This window comes from Manis javanica, chromosome 11, assembly GCF_040802235.1.
Source record: "Manis javanica isolate MJ-LG chromosome 11, MJ_LKY, whole genome shotgun sequence".
Lineage (NCBI taxonomy): Eukaryota > Metazoa > Chordata > Mammalia > Pholidota > Manidae > Manis > Manis javanica.
In genome coordinates, this window is record NC_133166.1 from 93,576,571 (window position 1) to 93,595,462 (window position 18,892).

Sequence of the window (18,892 nt, forward strand, 5' to 3'; positions counted from 1 at the left end):
CATTTATAAAATTTAATTATTAAAAAATTTATAGTATTGTAGAAAAAAAATATTTTACCTAAATGAAAGCATAGGTGATTCACATTGGTATTTCTGAAAACTCATCCTGCAATGAGGACGTACGCTAGAGATAAACTAAAGTAGCAATTAGTATTCCGGGGCTTATGAATATGTGCATATTATTCTAAGAGAATGTGTTTATTTTTTCAATAGAAAGGAAGTAAGGGAGGATTTGTTCTCAGGATGGAACTTGACTTTCAAAGCAAAGTATTTTGGTTATCTCAGAAACCTATACAGATTGGTAGCCATTAAAACCATAAAATATAAATTAACTGCTCTTCAACATAAAATATTGTGATAAGAAAACCCTTTGGAACTTCCTCAGATGTTAAACAGAGTTACCATATGACCTGGCAATGCCATTCCTATAGTTATCTACCTAAAAAAATGAAAACAGATGTTCAAACAAAGGCTTGTATACAAATGTTCATACAGCATTTTTCACAATAGCCAAAAAGTAGAAACAGTGCAAATGTCCATCAACTGGTAAACAGACAAACGAAATGAGGGTCATCCACACAATGTAATTCTTTTTGCCAATAAAAAAAAAAAAATAGACCCAAAACATTGACACATGCCACAATAGATAAAACTCAAAAACTATGCTTATAGTGAAAGAAATCAGACAGAAAAGAATTCTGTGATTCCATCTGTATGAAATGTTCAGGAAAGGAAAATATAGAGAGACAGAAAATAGATTAGGGATTTCCTAAGGCTGGGATTGGAAATGAAGAGTGTCTATAAAAGTGGGATAAGATTTTTTGGGGGGAGGGGTAATAGACATGTTCTTCATGTTAGGTTGTAATAGATGCACAAATCTGTAAATACACTACAAGTCGTTGAATTGTACATTTAAATGGATGAATTTTATGTCATGTAATTTTTGCCTACATAAAACTATTAATGATTAAAAAGTACTGTGCTGGGCACTTCAGAGGGTACAGATAGGAATATAAGACAAGCTCCATTAGCCAAGTGTTAACAGGGGCAAAACACAAAAATCAGAAACACTTGAATTATCCAACCAGAGAATCAGGGATCCACTATGCATGAAAACTATGTTTTTTCGTTTTTAGGAGCAATTGAAATATTTGCCACTCAATTAAACCATGCTGGAAAATATACCTGTGTTGCCAGGAATGCAGCTGGTTCTGCACATCGACATGTGACCCTACATGTCCAAGGTATGGAAAATTATTAATTCATCAAAAGCTGCTCTTGCTTTTTCTTTAAGTTGTGTTCATTCTTGAAAGGGCATATTATCCAGAGTTATGAACCACAGTGATATCTTCGGGATCTGAAAACCTGATAGCTATTCTTCAGTAGACTAAAGAAAACATAGAGATGACAAACTACACAGAATAACTCCTGAAGTATTTTTCTTCTTGAATTTCTGTCATCTGTTCCTGCTTCTAGTCTTCTGATGGAGTTCTTCTAATGGAAACTGGCTATAGTAGTAAGACTCAAAAAAATATAACCTGCCCAATATTTACGTTCCCCTGAGACAATCAAATCACTCAGGTTTTGGAATCATGAATCTGGGCACGTTTAATTTCACGGCTACTACAGACATTTCTGCGCTATTGCCATTGGCTTATTTCCATTGATTGGTTCTTACAGAGCAGCCAGTCATTCAGCCTCAGCCAAGTGAACTAGATGTCATTCTGAACAATCCCATTTTCTTACCATGTGATGCAACAGGGACACCCAGTCCTTTCATTACCTGGCAAAAAGAAGGCATCAATGTCATCACTTCAGGTACCTAACACTGTTTCTATAGGAAAATCACAACAAATTAGTGTTTTAAAAGTCAGAAGTCAGTATACTATTTTTTTAATGAAAATAAAAATTCTTCTAACTCTGCTTTGGCAACTGTGATGTAGGCAGAAACCATGCAGTTCTTCCTAGTGGCAGCTTGCAGATCTCCAGAGCTGCCAGAGAGGATGGTGGTACTTACATGTGTGTGGCTCAGAATCCAGCTGGTACAGCCTTGGGCAAAATCAAGTTAAATGTTCAAGGTAATAAATATCTATGTCTTTATTGCAAAGATGCCTGTGACAATATACACCAAAATGCATATGTCTAAAATAATAATGCTGCCTTAATTCTCAACATTCTTAGCTTATATTATCCTATTTGTTTTTTTATTACCCTGATGAGAAATAAAAATTGATGTTTGGGGGTTTGGGGCATTGTATAAAAAAAAAACCAAGACATATCCTAGTATTTTGAGTTTTTGTGAACCTCCACTGAGAACTCAATGTCATTATAGCACATTTTTGAGGTGATTGATTAAAACCATTCTCTCTGTACTACTACTTTGGATACATCCTGACATCCCTAGATTGTAGTAGCTGCTTAAAAAACAAATCATAAATATATTTAAATCATAAATAAAAAGTCAAGAAACAAACAAAAAAATTGTAATTGCACTTAAGTCAACCTGATGGGAAAAATTATTCTCAAGACTAAGCAGGATTTTCTCACATTTAACTGTGATTTTCTTCACATAATGTCCATATCTTGCCTGCATTGCTTTTGTGAATAAAGAAGTGATCTGGAAATAGGCTCTGAGCTACTGAATTTGTATTTGCTGATTTAGAATTTCCTTATAGTATGATTTTTCTTTGGAGAACTAATGTGTATAGTAAAGCCAACTTATGTGCACCTTATAAAGAGGGGATCTTCCTTCACTAACTGATCACAAGTATCGGTATGAGCAATTATGGGACAAAGGAAATACTTTAAACCTAATAGCAGTTTGACATTACAAAAGCAACCACAGATAACTGCATGCTTGAGAGGCATGTAGGATTCTGAATAGAATTTCCCCGTGTAGATATGGCGTGTTGTGGCAAGCACAATTCCAACCAGATGATTTGGGTTGGTAGAAATAACTTTCACATGGTTATTCATATTTTGTCATAACTTTTTGGTTTTATTTTACTCATTAATGTTAGTGTACCCTAAAATTCAGTGCCTACGTGGCTGACCACTTCTCCAAAGCCTCCTCCTGGGATGAAGCAGAGTTCTAGGTTCCTGGGACTTGCTATGCACAGGGCATTACTTGGACCAGTGGAGTTCTCAGAGGTCTCCTATTGATGACTCTGCTTATTAGTTGGCACACGGCAACAGTGAATATTGTTGGCCTTATATATTTCTCTCTTAGGCTTTCCTGAATGGGTGGTAGACATTTCAGAGATTTTTTTTTTTTTTTTTTTGCCTGCACATGCTTTAAGGGGCATTTTTACTGTCGCCACTGTCTTCAGTACCTAGTCACTGTCTCTGGACTTTCCTAACAGGGGTTGGTCATCCTCTCTTCCTTTTTTGGGGGTGCTTATAGTTGGCTGTTCCTTGCTTGTGTTTGATTTTTCTCTCATAGTTATTTAATATGTCTTTATGACTCGAAAGAATATCCAGGCCAATACCTAAATGATAATCTTCCTATTGTAAACACTAGGAAGAGAAATCATTGTCAGAAGCCTGTCCAGAGCTTCCTGAAGAAGTGGGAAGAGTTATATCTGTGTAATTCTTTTGCAAGATTTATTCATTTGTTTATTCATTCATATAAATAATACTTGTTAGATATGGCCACTTTATATGAAACACCAAGCACTGTTGGAAATGCATGAGTAAAACTATCTCTGAGCTTTTGAATAATTTCCAAACCTTGAAGGGGTCTATTCTGAAAGTTTAAGTAACTAACATGAATCACATAATACATGTATATTACAGAAAATGCCTCTTTCAACACAGCCTAAATTTTCTCAATGTGCAGTCCTTTAAGAATACACATTTATAGCCTCAGTTACAATTGATTATATAATCCATATGTTAACTATACTGAGAATAATTTTCTGAAATAGGCTCAGTGAGTTTTCTTTCCTAATGAAAATAAACTATAGTGGTCCTTTGATGCTGATACAGCAAAGTCAGGATTTTATTTCTTATCAATGTGACTTCACTTTGCCAGAGTAATACTATAATGTGTAAATGGTGCATTCATGCTTTTAAGATAAGGTTTAAATTTTGTATGTTTTAGTTCCTCCAGTCATTAGCCCCCATCCAAAGGAATATATCATTGCTGTTGATAAGCCCATCCTGCTACCATGTGAAGCAGACGGCCTCCCACGCCCCGAGATTACGTGGCATAAAGATGGACATGAAATTATGGGATCAATCCGTGAGCACATCCTCAGCTCTGGGGCTCTGCAGATAGCATTTGCTCAGCCTGGTGACTCTGGCCAGTACATCTGCATGGCAGCTAACGTGGCAGGATCAAGTAGCACAAGCACGAAGCTCACTGTCCATGGTAGGTTGTTTAACATAAACCATTTATCATTTCAGTCTCCTCCATGACCACGGCAAAGAGAAAAGACCAACAAGAAACTACTCTGCCTTACTTCTCAAGTTGCAAATCATCTTGACTCAGAATGAATCACCATATGAGCTACACGATAAATACAGTGTGAACTTAATGAGAATTGGTTATCTATTTGATTCATTATTTTAAAGTACCAAAATATTTATAGGTGTATTTTTATAACAGAAAAAAAGGCCCTTTGTTTCTTTGTTAGACAACTAACAAAACATCTAAAGATCAGCATGGTTGTTAATGTATATTTTAAGACTACAGATAGAATTATGTATTAGTATCTGTGGTAGGAACAATAAGGAAATTAAACTCCTTCCAACTACTGTTTCCAGAGGTAAGTCTCACTTTAATGATGAGTTTCTGCTTTCCTTTTTTAAAAATTTGTGAAAGCTGTTTTTAACCTTTCTGATGTACTTGAATTCTCTACAACTTCATAGCTAAAGTGATAAAAGTAAGTGGAAACACCTTCAGTTGAATAAATAAGAAATAAATAATTAAGCCAAATTTTAAATCACCATTCATGAGTTCTCTAAATTCCTTCCCTGGCTTATTTATGCCTGCTTTCAGTTAAAGATAATATAATTAAACTAATCAACACACATTAGTCTGTTGGCTTCAAATAAATAATAGTCCTTCCTCTCAAGTGTATGTAGAAAATTTACCAAAATTGACCTTATACTAAACAACAAATTAATCATTAGTAGGATTTAAAAATACAGGCCACTCTTCCTGCCCACAGTGCAATAAACCTAGGAATGTGTAGTGAACTTTCAATGCCAAAATCCCAACTCTAGGCAAATTAAAAAATACGATTCTGGCTAACAAGTAAGTCAATATGTTTTTCCTTTCAGATAATTTGGAAAATAATAAAAATAAGAACATTACAAATCAAAATATAAAGTGTGTGGCCAAAGCTATAGTCACATATAAAGTCATAGCCCTAAAACTTGTCATTTTGAAAAAGAGTGAATGTTTCAACTTAGAAACCACTAGCAAAATTAAAATATCAAGTCTGGGGAAATTAGGGTAAAGGAGATAATGAAAATAAAACTAAATGAATGAAAATCAAATATGATATAACATTTAGCAAAATATGTTTTTGTGTTTCCTTATGATCTATAATGTTTATGCATATAATCATTTATATAATATTGGTACATTTACTCATATAATAAAAAATAATACATTTTGCTGAAACTTACTGTTGTCACTTTTTAAATGTTGTTAAGATTGACCCATTTCTCACAGGTACATTTGAATAATTCCAAAATTCATTGTTTTGGGAGGAGAGTATGTTTTTACTTTCTGAGCCAAGTATTCTTTTTAAGCCTATGCTTTAGAAGTAAACATCTTAGTTCCAAGTCCCATAGGGTATTTCTTAGTATGCAAAAACATTAGATTGATCTTTCTGTATTACCTAAATTCCGTGTCAAAAAAATTAAAAGCATAGTATTTGCAGAGTTATGAAATCACTATAAACACTTCCTCTATGACAATATAAAAACTGAATTGAATGTTTTGACTTGGTTTTATGAGCATTTGTCCTAACACATGAATACTGCAATGTGTTTTTCCTTAGCATTTTATGATATTCAATAAGAGATTTTGCGGTGTTTTAAACTACTGACTTTTATTAGTTTGTCCCCCATTATGTCTATGATACAAATCCAGAAATTATGCAACCATCGAAGTGTTTTTGTTTTTTTTTGTTGTTGCTCTTGGTTGGTTGGTTTTACTTCACCATAATCAGCTGAAGAACCTCAAATAGAAAGTTAGGAAGCCAAATAAAATCTAAATATTTCCAACCCAATTCTATGTCATTTGCTCAGAAACTGATTGTAAGTTACATTCAACAAGCTCAAATCTGTTAGAATTCTTGCCAGACACCAAAAAGAGTGATTGCTTTCATAGTAACAGATCAATATCTTAATAGATATTTTAAGTTAATTTTTAACATGAATAAAGATATTATTGAACTCAGTAGACTGAATGACTTTTTTTTAATTATTCACAGTACCACCTAGAATCCGAAGTACAGATGTACACTACATGGTCAATGAGAATTCACAAGCTGTCCTTCCATGCGTGGCTGATGGAATCCCCACACCAGCAATTAACTGGAAAAAAGACAATGTTCTTTTAATGGACTTGTTAGGAAAATACACTGTAGAACCCTATGGAGAACTCATTCTGGAAAATGTTGTGGTAAGTTTAACAGATACGAATAGACACATTAAGCCAGATTGTTCATTTACTTTTTTACTTCTAGTAATTTAGCTTGGAAGTATGTTCTTTAATAATGAAAGAAAAATACTCTTAAACATTCAGGGCAAAAAATTAATTTTACACATTTATGGTCCAAGTCTGAGAATATTTAACAAATAGTTACTCATAATCAGCCTCCTTCCAAAGTTAATTTTTGTAGAAATCTGTGTTTATCAGGAAAAGTTAAAAGTGCCTCTTGTATTCTGTGCTTTAAAGTATGTATACAAATAAGGAGAGTGGAGATGTAAGAATGCCTAATGTATTGTTGAGAAAACACAAATATACAGTTTTTTTGCTCTTTTCAGGTTTTCAAATAACCCTTTCTAATCACTGACAAGGAAACTAGGGACTTAGGTGTATAGGCAAGCTGAGGTTTTTGACTATTCTTAGGTGGTTCTTCTCCAGTCTGCAGAATAGCAACTATCAGAAGCATCTGGTTTTCAATGGTAGCCCACTTGAAAAGGAATCTCTATCTAGAATACCACACAACTTTTAAAAAAGTGTTGCATGGTTCAAGATACCAACACTTGGCACTAAATGTTAAATGACTAAATTATGAACCACTTTTAGAGCATTTGTTCATATCGTATTCCTTTCTGTTACCCTTCAAAATGCCTGATTTTCATTACAAAATCTTCATGGAATTAAATTTAAACAGATTAAAATGATAAAATTGATCACATCCACATTAGAGTATCATTAAATCCATTAGCCAGACTCCTTAGATTGCCATGTAAATAGCCCATGTGATGGGCTATGTAACAAGGCCCTAACTCAGTCACGTGTGCCAGCAAAAACTGTATTTATTCAAATCTTAAGTTTCCATCAATTGTAGGATTGTCATTTTATGTACCACTAAGTAAGACAAAAATACAGTCAAGTAAACTAGAGAAGACTGTCAATTTTTAGGTCATATCCCAATTTCAGAGAGATGATAAGCTAAAAATGTGAATTTTAGTATTGATTAAAAGATAAATTTGTTTAAGTGAGTAAATATCTCTACTGGGGATTACCCCTGGGTTCAGGATTGTTAAACTTGGCCCCTCAATCCCTCTTAGAGACTTGAAGGAAATAAATGAGAAAAAATAGTTTAGGCTTTTAGTGGGACAATGACTCAGATACATAAAAAAAAATAATCAAGAATAGAGTAGCTTGTAAATAACAGATGAAGGATGTAAATGATAAGTAGAAGTCAATAAATAATATGTGCAATCCAAATTTTCAAATGCTTCATTTTCATAAAATCCTTGATTTTAAACTTAAGTTGTCATTAACTGGGAATTTAAGAATAGTTAAGTGATATAGGGGTGGAGAGCCCTTTACTGGGAATATAACTTATTCCTGTTTTACCTTAAAAAAAAAAACTAGTATTAAACCAACCAAGTTTAGATTCTCCCTATAATGAATGAAAAAAAAATTATGCTACATTTCCAATCAATTCTTTGATGTTTCAATGCAAAATTAAAAAAATTATTCTTAAACTTTTTTAAAGTGAAGGAAGTCTGTAATATCGGCCTGAATGCATTCTGAATCATTCAACCATTAATTCAACAAGTATTTATTGAGTACATTGTCTGTGACCAGCACTGAGACACTGAGAATAATACAATCGGGGCAAAATCATCAAAGATTCTTACCTTCAAGGAATTTATTTCTAGAAGAGGGAGATAGACAAGAAAATAAAAACAAGAAACAATGTATATAATACATCAGAAGAAAATGAGTGATATAAAAAATAAAAGATCAGGGTAAAGGGGATCAGAATGCAGAGGGAGACAGGTTACATTTTTAATAGGAAGACAAAGTAAGTCCCCTTTGGGAAGGTGACATTTGAGCGAAACCTCAAGGAAGTGAATTAGCCAAGCAAATATCTGGGGCAAAGAATTTAAGCTGGGAGCAAAAAATTTAAGAACTCAAGATGGGAACATGCCTGATGTATTTGAGTAGCAGAAGGCCAGTGAAGGCATAGAAAAAGAATGGAAAGAGAAAGAAAGAAGTTAGAGAAAAATGGAGGCCAGACCATATCATGTCTTGTAGGTCATTTTAACAATTTTGCCTTTTACTCTAAGTAAAATCAGAATCCATTGCAAGTTGTGAGCATGAGAGCAATGTCTTACGATTTTACAATATTACGTTGGCTATTATGATGTGAGCAGATGGTAGGGTGGCAAGGGTAGAGACAGAAAGACCTGTTGGGAAGGTCTGGAGGCAGATGAGAGATCACTGGACTCAAAACAGAATGTTAGCAGAGAAGGGCTGAGAAATGGTTGGATTCTGCATATACACTAAAGCTAGGATTTCCTAGCTAGTTGGCAAGTAGGGTGTGAAAAAGAAAAGAGGAAAAGATGACACTCAAGTCTCTGAGAACAAAAGCATTAGCAACATTAATTAACAGGGACAAAGTAGCCATCAACTGCAATGATGAAGGCTACAGATTGACAAGGAAGATGAAGGGGAACATAGTTTTGGACAGGAGTTTGAAATGTCTTTTAGGCATCCAGGCAGAGAATTGGAATGAAAAGTTCAATGTAATTGGAGTTTAGAAGAAAGATCTGGGCTGGATATCCTGGATGTCAGCACAGAAATGGTATTTAAAGCCATAGGATTGGATGAGACCCCCACATTGAGCAGAGATAGAGGAGAAGAGGACCAAAGATCGATCTCTCTTACATGACGACGTTAAGATGTTAACGATGAGGGGAAGCCAGCAAAAGGGGTTGGAAAAGGAGCAAACAGTGAGGCAGGAAGAACACTAGGGAAGTGGGGAGGGAGTCCTGGAAGCCAAGTAAAGACATGGTTTCAACGAGAAGAGAGTCCTCTAATTGTGTGAAATGTCACCCACACATTTAGTTGTGAGTGCTGAGAGCTGGCCATTGGATGTAGCAAGTGAAACCAGAATTGCCGGTAATATTGCCCTTATTCTTGTCATTTCCTTTGATAATTTTGGAAGTCTTTGTTGCCACATCACCCTGAGGACCAAGTGTGCTGTCAAAATGCTTGAAATTGTTTGTACATTGCAGAGCAGCGAGACCCTGGATGTTGAGTAAACTTGAGAATCTTAAGTTTTCTGAGGTCTTATTACCATAAATGATGCTCTATTTCTGTAAGGTATGGGTTTTTATTTAATGTCTTACACATTTTAGATTATTCTATGCAAAAGCTGGCCAGATGGTTCAGCTTGCAAGATGGAAATGTAAACTGCCTTACATAAAAGCGCTCCTTTGGAGACCCAGCTATACAATTTTAAATGTTTTAGGTAATATGATGTAAGATTATGTAATTTTAAGCACTGTTGTTTTTCTTTATTGAAGCCGGAGGATTCTGGCACCTATACCTGTGTTGCTAAAAATGCAGCCGGTGAAGACACACATACCGTCAGCCTGACTGTCCATGTTCTCCCCACTTTTACTGAACTTCCTGGAGATGTGTCCTTAAATAAAGGGGAGCAGCTACAATTAAGCTGTAAAGCCGCTGGTATTCCATTGCCCAAGTTAACATGGACCTTCAATAACAATATTATCCCAGGTTAGTAATTTAATTCTTAAGAACTGGATAAATGCACCCATCAAGAGCTCTAAACTAATACCCATTTCCTTTAGCCATGGGAATTGACAGGTTACATGAGTAATTGATTGTTTTGAGTTCTTTGCCTGGATTTTATCCTATACCCAGTATATATGTTCTTCTCATTTCTTCGAAAGGGTAAGTTGATCACAAGACCCTATACTGAAGGACATAAAAAGAGTTTTTAACCTGAAAATAATCTCCTTCCCCCATGAAAAGATAATATTGTATATACAGGCACCTGAACGTACCCGCTCGGCCTCCTTCATCTTTAATAAATGGCTTAAAGTGGCTGCTGTTGAGTCCTGAAGACTCTCCTAGTTTTAGAGAGGAAGGCTCTGCCTCTCACTGCACGGATTAACCTCTATTAGAGTGTAAACCAGTTCTGTAGATAGTGCCTGGAACCCAGGAGGGCGCATCCCTGGGAAGGCAGGTGTCTCCTGTTTGTCATCAGCATAAAGACTTTGTCAGTATTGAGAAGTAACTGTATCCCAAGACTGAGTTCTGAAGTACTGCAAATTAGCATTTAATAGATGTCTTGAAAAGGAGTAATAAGCTTGAGTTTTTTCTGTTATAAAGATTTATATTAGTGACTATAATTCATCAACTATATAACCTTAGTAATAACAGAACACCTCACTAAGAAAAAATAGTCTGGAAAATCTAATCAGTTCTGCTTTCTGAAAGTGTAGTGCTAATTTAGCTCTTTAAATTTTTTAAAGCTTCATTTTCCACTTTCTATTCAGCAGTGTGACATTTTAAAAGATCATTTGAATGGGGGAAAGCATGCATCATAAACATACCTAATATAATTAGATAATGGCTGGTCTAATCAGAGTCTTATTTATTATCAGTTGTTTTAGGATTAGCATGTTTACCATATACATTGTTCCAAATATTATCACTGCCTTTGTAAATATTTATATCATCACCATTTGTAGAGAAGCTTAAATTATTACAGATTTAATCATGTTGTCATTATTACCTAACTAGCCTATGTTTTCATTATTTCCCCTCTGACCCGCCAAGTCAGTTGAATTATAACTGAAAAGGTTTTCATGTTTTTGATGTAAATTGTTTGGGAGGAAAAGTGGTGGTGAGATAAATGAAATGGAAAATGTCATATTTCTGAAGGAGAGATTTTGAAACCGAGAGAGACTATGAGCCAGATTTAGGCAACATTTTGAGGTGAAAGGTGTACTTTATATATATCTGAAATAATTTTCAAAGATGTTTGTTTTCATTCTGTCTTCCTGTTCCTTCTGCTGTTTTTCATTCTTCAAACAAGTGTCTGTAGACACTGCCAATAGCTCAGAAGAGGAAATCTGTGGAAAAGTCCCTTCTCCAATGTCATGCTGAGATCTCTGGTGCAATTGCTGACCAACTCATAAATCTCACCTGCAAAATACTGAGCTGTTGTGATAATTTTCTTAGGTCAGTGAGAGGTATTTGTGTTGTTTCCTAACTTGTTTCTCTCAGCTCGCTTTGACAGCGTCAATGGACACACTGAACTTATTATTGAAAGGGTGTCAAAAGAGGATTCGGGCACTTATGTTTGCACTGCGGAGAACAGCGTTGGTTTTGTGAAAGCAATTGGATTTGTTTATGTGAAAGGTAATAAAAGCACTCTTTTTATAAAACTATAATAGTTTTTTTCTTGCTTCCTTATTATGTAGTATAACTTCAGCATATTGATCTATTTTGTCCTATTTCACAAATGCACAAATTCCTAAGAAATAAAAAATTATGAGCATTCATTTCAAAAGTAGGTAAGCAGTAGGTGAAGAGATCCTTTGGCACAAAATGCATTCCTCTGCTTAGATTACTGAAACTGAGAAGATTATATGGTTGATTAACATGAGCAGTTGATTCTGGAAAATTCAGGGGGGTTCAAAAGTAGCTTTTCCCTTCTCCACTGAAATTATCTCCTAAATAGGTCAAAATCTCAATGAAACTATCAGGGCTTCCTTTTACTTATACATGTCTTTTGTTATTTCCCAGAACCTCCAGTCTTCAAAGGTGATCACCCTTCTAACTGGATTGAACCCCTTGGTGGGAATGCCATCCTGAACTGCGAGGTGAAAGGAGATCCTGTCCCAACAATTCAGTGGAGTAGAAAGGGGGTGGATATCGGAATCAACCGCAGGATCCGTCAGCTCGGCAATGGCTCCCTGGCCATTTACGGCACCTTAGTAAGTCACATTGGGATTGCTGATGGGCACTTTTATGACCACAATTAATGCCACTCTACAGGTGCAATCGATGGGAACATTTCTCTTGCATTCCTATTTAAATAATAAAATTTGAAACAATGGGTTCTTAAAAAAAGGCTGAAACAGTGGTTCAAATTGATGACTTTTAGTCCTTTCAAAAAAGTACAAGCAATAAAATAATTTAGCTGTTTGTTCCCAATTGATCTATAATTTAGCATCACTTTTAGAACAAGGCAATTGAAGAACTACAAACACAATTACAAATAACTTACAGGATAGCTTTTGTCACTAAGCCAATAACTACCTTCGACCTTCTAAAAGCTTCAGTGATTTGGAAAATGGCTGGTGCTTTGGGTTATTTTAATTTTGGGGTCAAGTGAATGAGATATTTTATCTAAAAATTTATCAAGTAGACTCCATATGGGTAATCTGTTAACCCTTTGTTGAATTAATTGAAATAATAATTAACATATACTACCTCATCACCTAATCCAATGGACAGCTCTCAGACTTTTATTCTCCTTCGTTTTATTTCAGTGTTAAGTGCTGAGTGTCCCTTCCATTTTGAGATGATTTCTGCTAATCATTAGCCTCTGTAACACTGTTAAGTCTCAGGCTTCTTCGCTACCATGTCCCACCTTTTCCTGGATACAAGTACTACTTCTGAAGTTCTTGGTACTTCTTCTAATAGCAATGTGAACGCTAATATTATTTTCCCAATACAATTTCAGATTTGTAAATATCTATCTCTAACCCCAAATTCTTCTTACAGTTTGCTACTAGAAATGTCTATTTAGATATTACATTGATACCCCCAAATGTACATCTAAATCACATCTGTCTCCCTTCTCCCACCTTCCTCTACTTTATGAAATTCAGTTCTCCTTTAACTGATTTAGTTTTCCAGTAATGAACACCCCTATTACAAGACCTTTAGCAAAACCTATGACTCTAATGAGTCACCGAATCCAAACTCATATAGTACTTAGTTTCTATACTATATATGGATAAATTTGCAACTTAATTCTGTGATTTATCATTTAACAGTAAATTAGTTACTCGTTTTCCTAAATTTCAAGCTTTCTAGAGGCCAAGCTTGACATTTTTTTAAATTAATTCCCATTAGAAAGGACTCAATATTTGTTCATTTGTACTGATTAATTTTATATCTTCCAAGATTTCTGTAAGAATACTGTGTGCATTTTTATTTAGTAACATAAATTTAGGTAAATGGTTACTGAAATGTTTTTTTTGTTTTGGTTTCCCAGCTATTATTATTCCCAGAGAGCAACAATAGGCTGTTTTTTAAAAATGTAGGCTGGGAACTTCTTTTTCATTCTCTTTCTCTTTTTTCTTTTCTTTACCTATTTATAAGAGTAAATGTATGTAGGTTTTTGTGTTTCCATTACAATGCCTTCTCAAAAATGAAATGTCATATAAACTGGCATCACGGTGAAAAAGGTTATTTACCCTGCTCTGTGGGCTCACGTTTTTATGAAACACGGCTTATTTTCCTAGAATGAAGACGCCGGTGACTATACGTGTGTAGCTACCAATGACGCCGGGGTGGTGCAACGCAGCATGAGCCTGACTCTGCAGAGTAAGCTGCTTGATTCAATTCTGTTTATAACTCGATTAAAGAAATGTTGCCTAATAAAACAACATTTTCCTTAACTTCAGAGCAAATACATTAATGGCAGTTTTCAGAGTGTGTCTAATTCCGTTTTCTGCTGCTGATGGAACAATTGTTGTCAAGCAAAAGACTGATACAGTTTTGCACAGATATTTTTCTCTGTTTTATCTAACACGTGCAGTTCAGGTTGCAATTACTTGGCGGCTTTTTTGTTTGTTTGCAATATATTCAGTCAAGGACCCTTCTTATAGTTCACCACAGTTCTTGTAAAGTGCTTACAAAGATGTCATTTTATGGCACCTTAAAAATTTGTATTAGAAATAAAGACTAATCAAAATAAACTCAAAAGTGCTCCAGGTAAATTGCTGTCAATCTTCCATGAAATAACTGGGTGTTCTGGGCAGGATTATCATGCTCGTCGTGAAGCCCCTCATTATAAGCATCAGAAGACAAAGCTTTTATAATTAGAAAAAGATGAAAGACTCCAATAGCATATTGGAACCACTTCAGAGGCTGACCTGAGGCCAACATCATTGGGTTGAGAATTTAAGCAAATCAACCCACTTTGTGAATAGGCTCAGTATTTAATGGAATGAATTTACATTTTCTTTATTCACTATTGAAAGATTCTACAGATTAACATTTACTAACAGCTATTTGCCAAACTGCTATTCTGTAAGATTTTAATTTTTTTATCTTTTTAAGATTTGAACATTTCATAGGTGTCTAAGACAGTGTTTTCCCCCAGGTTTACTGAGGTATAATTGACAAATGAAATTGTATGCATTTCAAGTGTACAATGTGATAATTTGATATATGTATACATTGTGAACTGATTACCACAGTCAAGTTGATTAACACATCCATCGCCTCATACAGTTATCATTTTGTTTAGGTTTGAATTTTTCATCTAAGAACACTTAAGATCTACTCAGCAAATTTCAAGCGTACAATACAGTATTTTTAACGATAGTCACCATGTTATACATTAGATCCCCAGAACTTATGCATTATATAACAAAGTCTGTATCCTTTGACCAACATCTCCCTATTTTTTCCACCCCTCAGCTCCTGCCAACCACCATTCTAGTCTCTGTTTCTGTAAGTTTGACTTATTCTTTTTAGAGTCCACATGTAAATGATACCATACACTATTTGTTTTTCTCTATCTGACTTATTTCACTTAACATAATGCCCTCCAGTTCCACACATGTTATCACAAATGGCAGGATTTCCTTCTTTTTTAAGGCTAACATTCCATTATTCCATTGACAGATGCTTAGATTGTTTCCATATCTTGCTAAGGCAGGGTCTTATTTAAGTACAAATTTATTAAATGAATACCTTGTGGGATTTTATTAGGAAAAAAGTAGAGTTATGATTGAATAAGTCTGAGAAAAAAGAAAAAACATTAAACACTTCATTCATTTGTTAAGTATAGAAAGAACACCCACTATAAGCCAAGCCCTGCTTAGGTGTTCCAAGTTTCCTTACTGCAGATCTTTCCAGAAATGTTGATGTGCTGATGTGGGTTATAACTCAGTAAGAGAAGGATATAATAAAGCACATTTCCTACATAAATGTTATTTCCATGAAACCTTTCTCCCTTCTTCTTTGGGTAGGTAGAGCATGACATAATGTCTACTGGAAAAACGTCCCATCAACCCCTTTTAAGAAAGGCTGCATTAGATTAGCTCATTTACACATACTGACAAGAAATTCATTTAAATAAATGAGGCATATAAAAAATATATATATAATTTGTTTAAAATTAGGAAGAAAGCACCAGAAGAAATGCCTTCATTTAGATAAAATGCTCATATTTCACTGATCTTTATGTGGAATTCATTCAACCTTAAAAGATGTAAATATGGAATGCTATTGTTGAATTAATTTACAGCCTTCTGTGCAAATGGAAATGTTCAAATATGGTATCTAAATTAAGACTAAGTTTTGACACTTTCTTTGACCATAATAATAGGAGTGGATGAGCTCATTTAGTCATTATCTTGTCATTTAGTATTGAGTGATTAATCTAAAGCATTTACTTTATTCAGCAACAGTTTATTAAATACATAATGTAATCTGAACACTGGGAGGGAAATAAAAACACCAGCACTGAAAATTCCTAGAATGAGGTTAATATATACATCGGTTAAGAAGGCAATTATGTAGAATGGTGTGGGTGTATATATGAATAACACATTAGTGACCCTGAGAGATTCAAACCTCATATGAAAATTACTTTTGTAAAAGACATTTCAGTAATATATTTATATAAAATACTAGCTTACTAATATCACAAAAAAAAACATATTTTACTTCTATTTTTGTTTTATGGTCTATTATTCCAGATACACATCTCAATCTAAAGTATGCAGCCACTGCCCTCAATTATCTGATACTCATTACATCTCACTGAGTAAGTCATTCCACCATTCAGCTCAGTTCCACTAAAACACTGCCTTCATTCCTTCATGTTCAAGATATACATGCTCCCCTTTGCTTACCTCTTCAAATGTAAACCCTTCAGATGTTCTTTTAGGATTTTAACCCAATGTTTAAAACCTTGCATTGCCACTGCTCTCCAAAGTGAGTCATCCTTTCACAGCTAAATCCATCTCCATGCAATTTCCTTCTCTCCAAGATGACCCACTTCTTCTATATAGAATCTTACCCCTTTTTTAAAATGAAGTTCGGGCTTCCCCCTCCATGAAGTCTTTCATATTCTACCTTGACACTGTAGATTAGTGTAAATAAACCTTGTCAGTAGCTATATACAACTCCTTTTACATTTTTTCCAATGACTTCACTTGAGCAGTTGTCACCCACCATCAGTCCTGTTACCCTTTCCTTCTTGAATCTCTTTCCTTTGCTTGCCAGGGTACTGTGTTCTTCTGATTTTCTTCTACCTCAGGGATCAGTTCTCACTATCAATTGCAGGCTTGTCTTCTGACCATTTCTTAAATAATGATGTTGCAATAGTTTGTTTATTTGTTCCTCTTTCTCTCATTTTAGACTCACTTCTAAAGCAATCTTATCCACTCATGAAAGACTCATAAATCTATATTTCTAGCCCCTATCTCTGTTCTGGGCTCCAGATAAGCATATTGATTGCTGTCTAGACATCTCTACATGAAGGTGCCACAGATATCTCAAGATGAACAGTTATAAATGGATTCAAACACTCATTCCTTATAACCTCCAAACAAGTCTATTCTTCCTCCTATGGACTATTGAATTGCCCAAACATACACTCTGTTGCCCAAGTCAAAACCTGTAGTCATCAATTCCTCCATTTACTCAATAAGATTCAATGACAGATTCCTACTTTCTTAATATTCATAAAAGCCTTCCTTTTCCTCTCCATTCTAGTGATATGCTTTTATTTAACTTATTAAGTTACTGTTGGTTGTTTCCATATTAGTACACATTTACCTACTCTGTACTAAATTCTATCCCTTCTATTACTAAATGCTATAGCTATAGCACAGCCAGATAATTATTTGCATGTCTGTCTTGAGACTAGGATTTGTATCTGTTATCCTGTACCCTTGACATCTAGCACAATGCCCAGCCAATAGTAGGCTCTCAATACTGTTTACTGAATAAATGAAGATGGCCAGTAATGAAAGAAGAAGCTAATAAATGACTCTTTACCTCAAAATGACATAAGGGAAAGAAGAACGTTCACCATGTAAAACACAGACAACAGCAGTGATAACAATAGCAGTAATTATATGGTGTGTTTATCCTGTGGGAGAGCTGTGCTCACATCATTAGTGGAGTCTAACAAGAATTCTACTTCATAAGGACACAGGTTCAGAGAAGTAGTTAAGGAGGCCAAACTTAAATCCAGAACGCTTGGTGGATGAGCCCACGCTCTAGGCTAATCTTCTTAGGGATTTAAAATTATTGACATTTACTAAATAAAGCAGAACTATGAAAATTCTATCAATGGTAATTAAAACCTTAGCAGTTGAGAAGCTAGTGTTTTATAACCCAATCAGCCTAATTGCCTCGTCTTTTTCAAAATAATGTTACTGTATCATACTGATAAATATCTAATATTGATTAAGTGTTACTATAACTCCACAAAAACTAAGAAACACTGTGTGTGTGCTTTTCTCCAAAGGCCCTCCTGTTGTCACTCTTGAGCCAGTAGAAACCATTATTAATGCTGGTGGCAAAGTCTTACTGAATTGCCAGGCGACTGGAGAGCCTCATCCGACCATCACATGGTCCCGTCAAGGGCACGCCATCCCCTGGGATGACCGAGTCAGTGTGCTGTCCAACAACTCGTTATACATCGCTGCCGCTCAGAAAGAAGATACATCTGAATATGAATGTGTTGCTCGAAACCTGATGGGTTCTGTCCTTGTCAGAGTGCCCGTCACAGTCCAGGGTGGGTGTGATTACAGGGATAACTCATATTAAACAGCCCCAACGCATACAATAAATTAAGCATCTGAGCCCAAGTCCCCTTCATCCTTAACATACTTCTAGATTATGGAGATAAGACAAAAGTTATATCACAATTTATGGACTGAATAGGCTAAAACAATACAGATTTGAGCTGTAAAATACCAAATTCGTAAAGCAAAATCCTAAATTGACTTTTTGATTCAAAACTAGGTCAGATTTATTCTTTGAACTCAATGTATACATGTTGCTTAAAAGAATGACTTAATCCAAAAGGGAAACAGTACAGAAACTTCATAGTTGCTGATTCATCTGGTAGTCACGTCCAGGTGAGTCAGAACTGGAGCTGGGGAGAAGCTC

At 35.1% G+C, this 18,892-nt stretch overlaps 1 protein-coding gene across 8 annotated transcripts in view; it reads left to right on the forward strand.

Moving 5' to 3' along the window:
• HMCN1 (hemicentin 1) overlaps nt 1–18,892 on the forward strand; it is a 416,593-nt gene that overhangs the window by 357,167 nt on the left and 40,534 nt on the right. For all 8 annotated transcript variants that reach the window (XR_012122845.1, XR_012122846.1, XM_073216906.1 and 5 more), the window contains 10 exons: nt 1,137–1,244; nt 1,681–1,818; nt 1,944–2,078; nt 4,103–4,372; nt 6,450–6,640; nt 10,012–10,225; nt 11,744–11,878; nt 12,266–12,456; nt 13,996–14,077; nt 18,246–18,515. Coding sequence is in view for 6 of the 8 variants with exons in the window: in XM_073216906.1 (XP_073073007.1) it covers nt 1,137–1,244; nt 1,681–1,818; nt 1,944–2,078; nt 4,103–4,372; nt 6,450–6,640; nt 10,012–10,225; nt 11,744–11,878; nt 12,266–12,456; nt 13,996–14,077; nt 18,246–18,515 (1,734 nt within the window). In the remaining 2 variants the exon portion in view is untranslated. The remainder of the gene's footprint in view (nt 1–1,136; nt 1,245–1,680; nt 1,819–1,943; nt 2,079–4,102; nt 4,373–6,449; nt 6,641–10,011; nt 10,226–11,743; nt 11,879–12,265; nt 12,457–13,995; nt 14,078–18,245; nt 18,516–18,892) is intronic.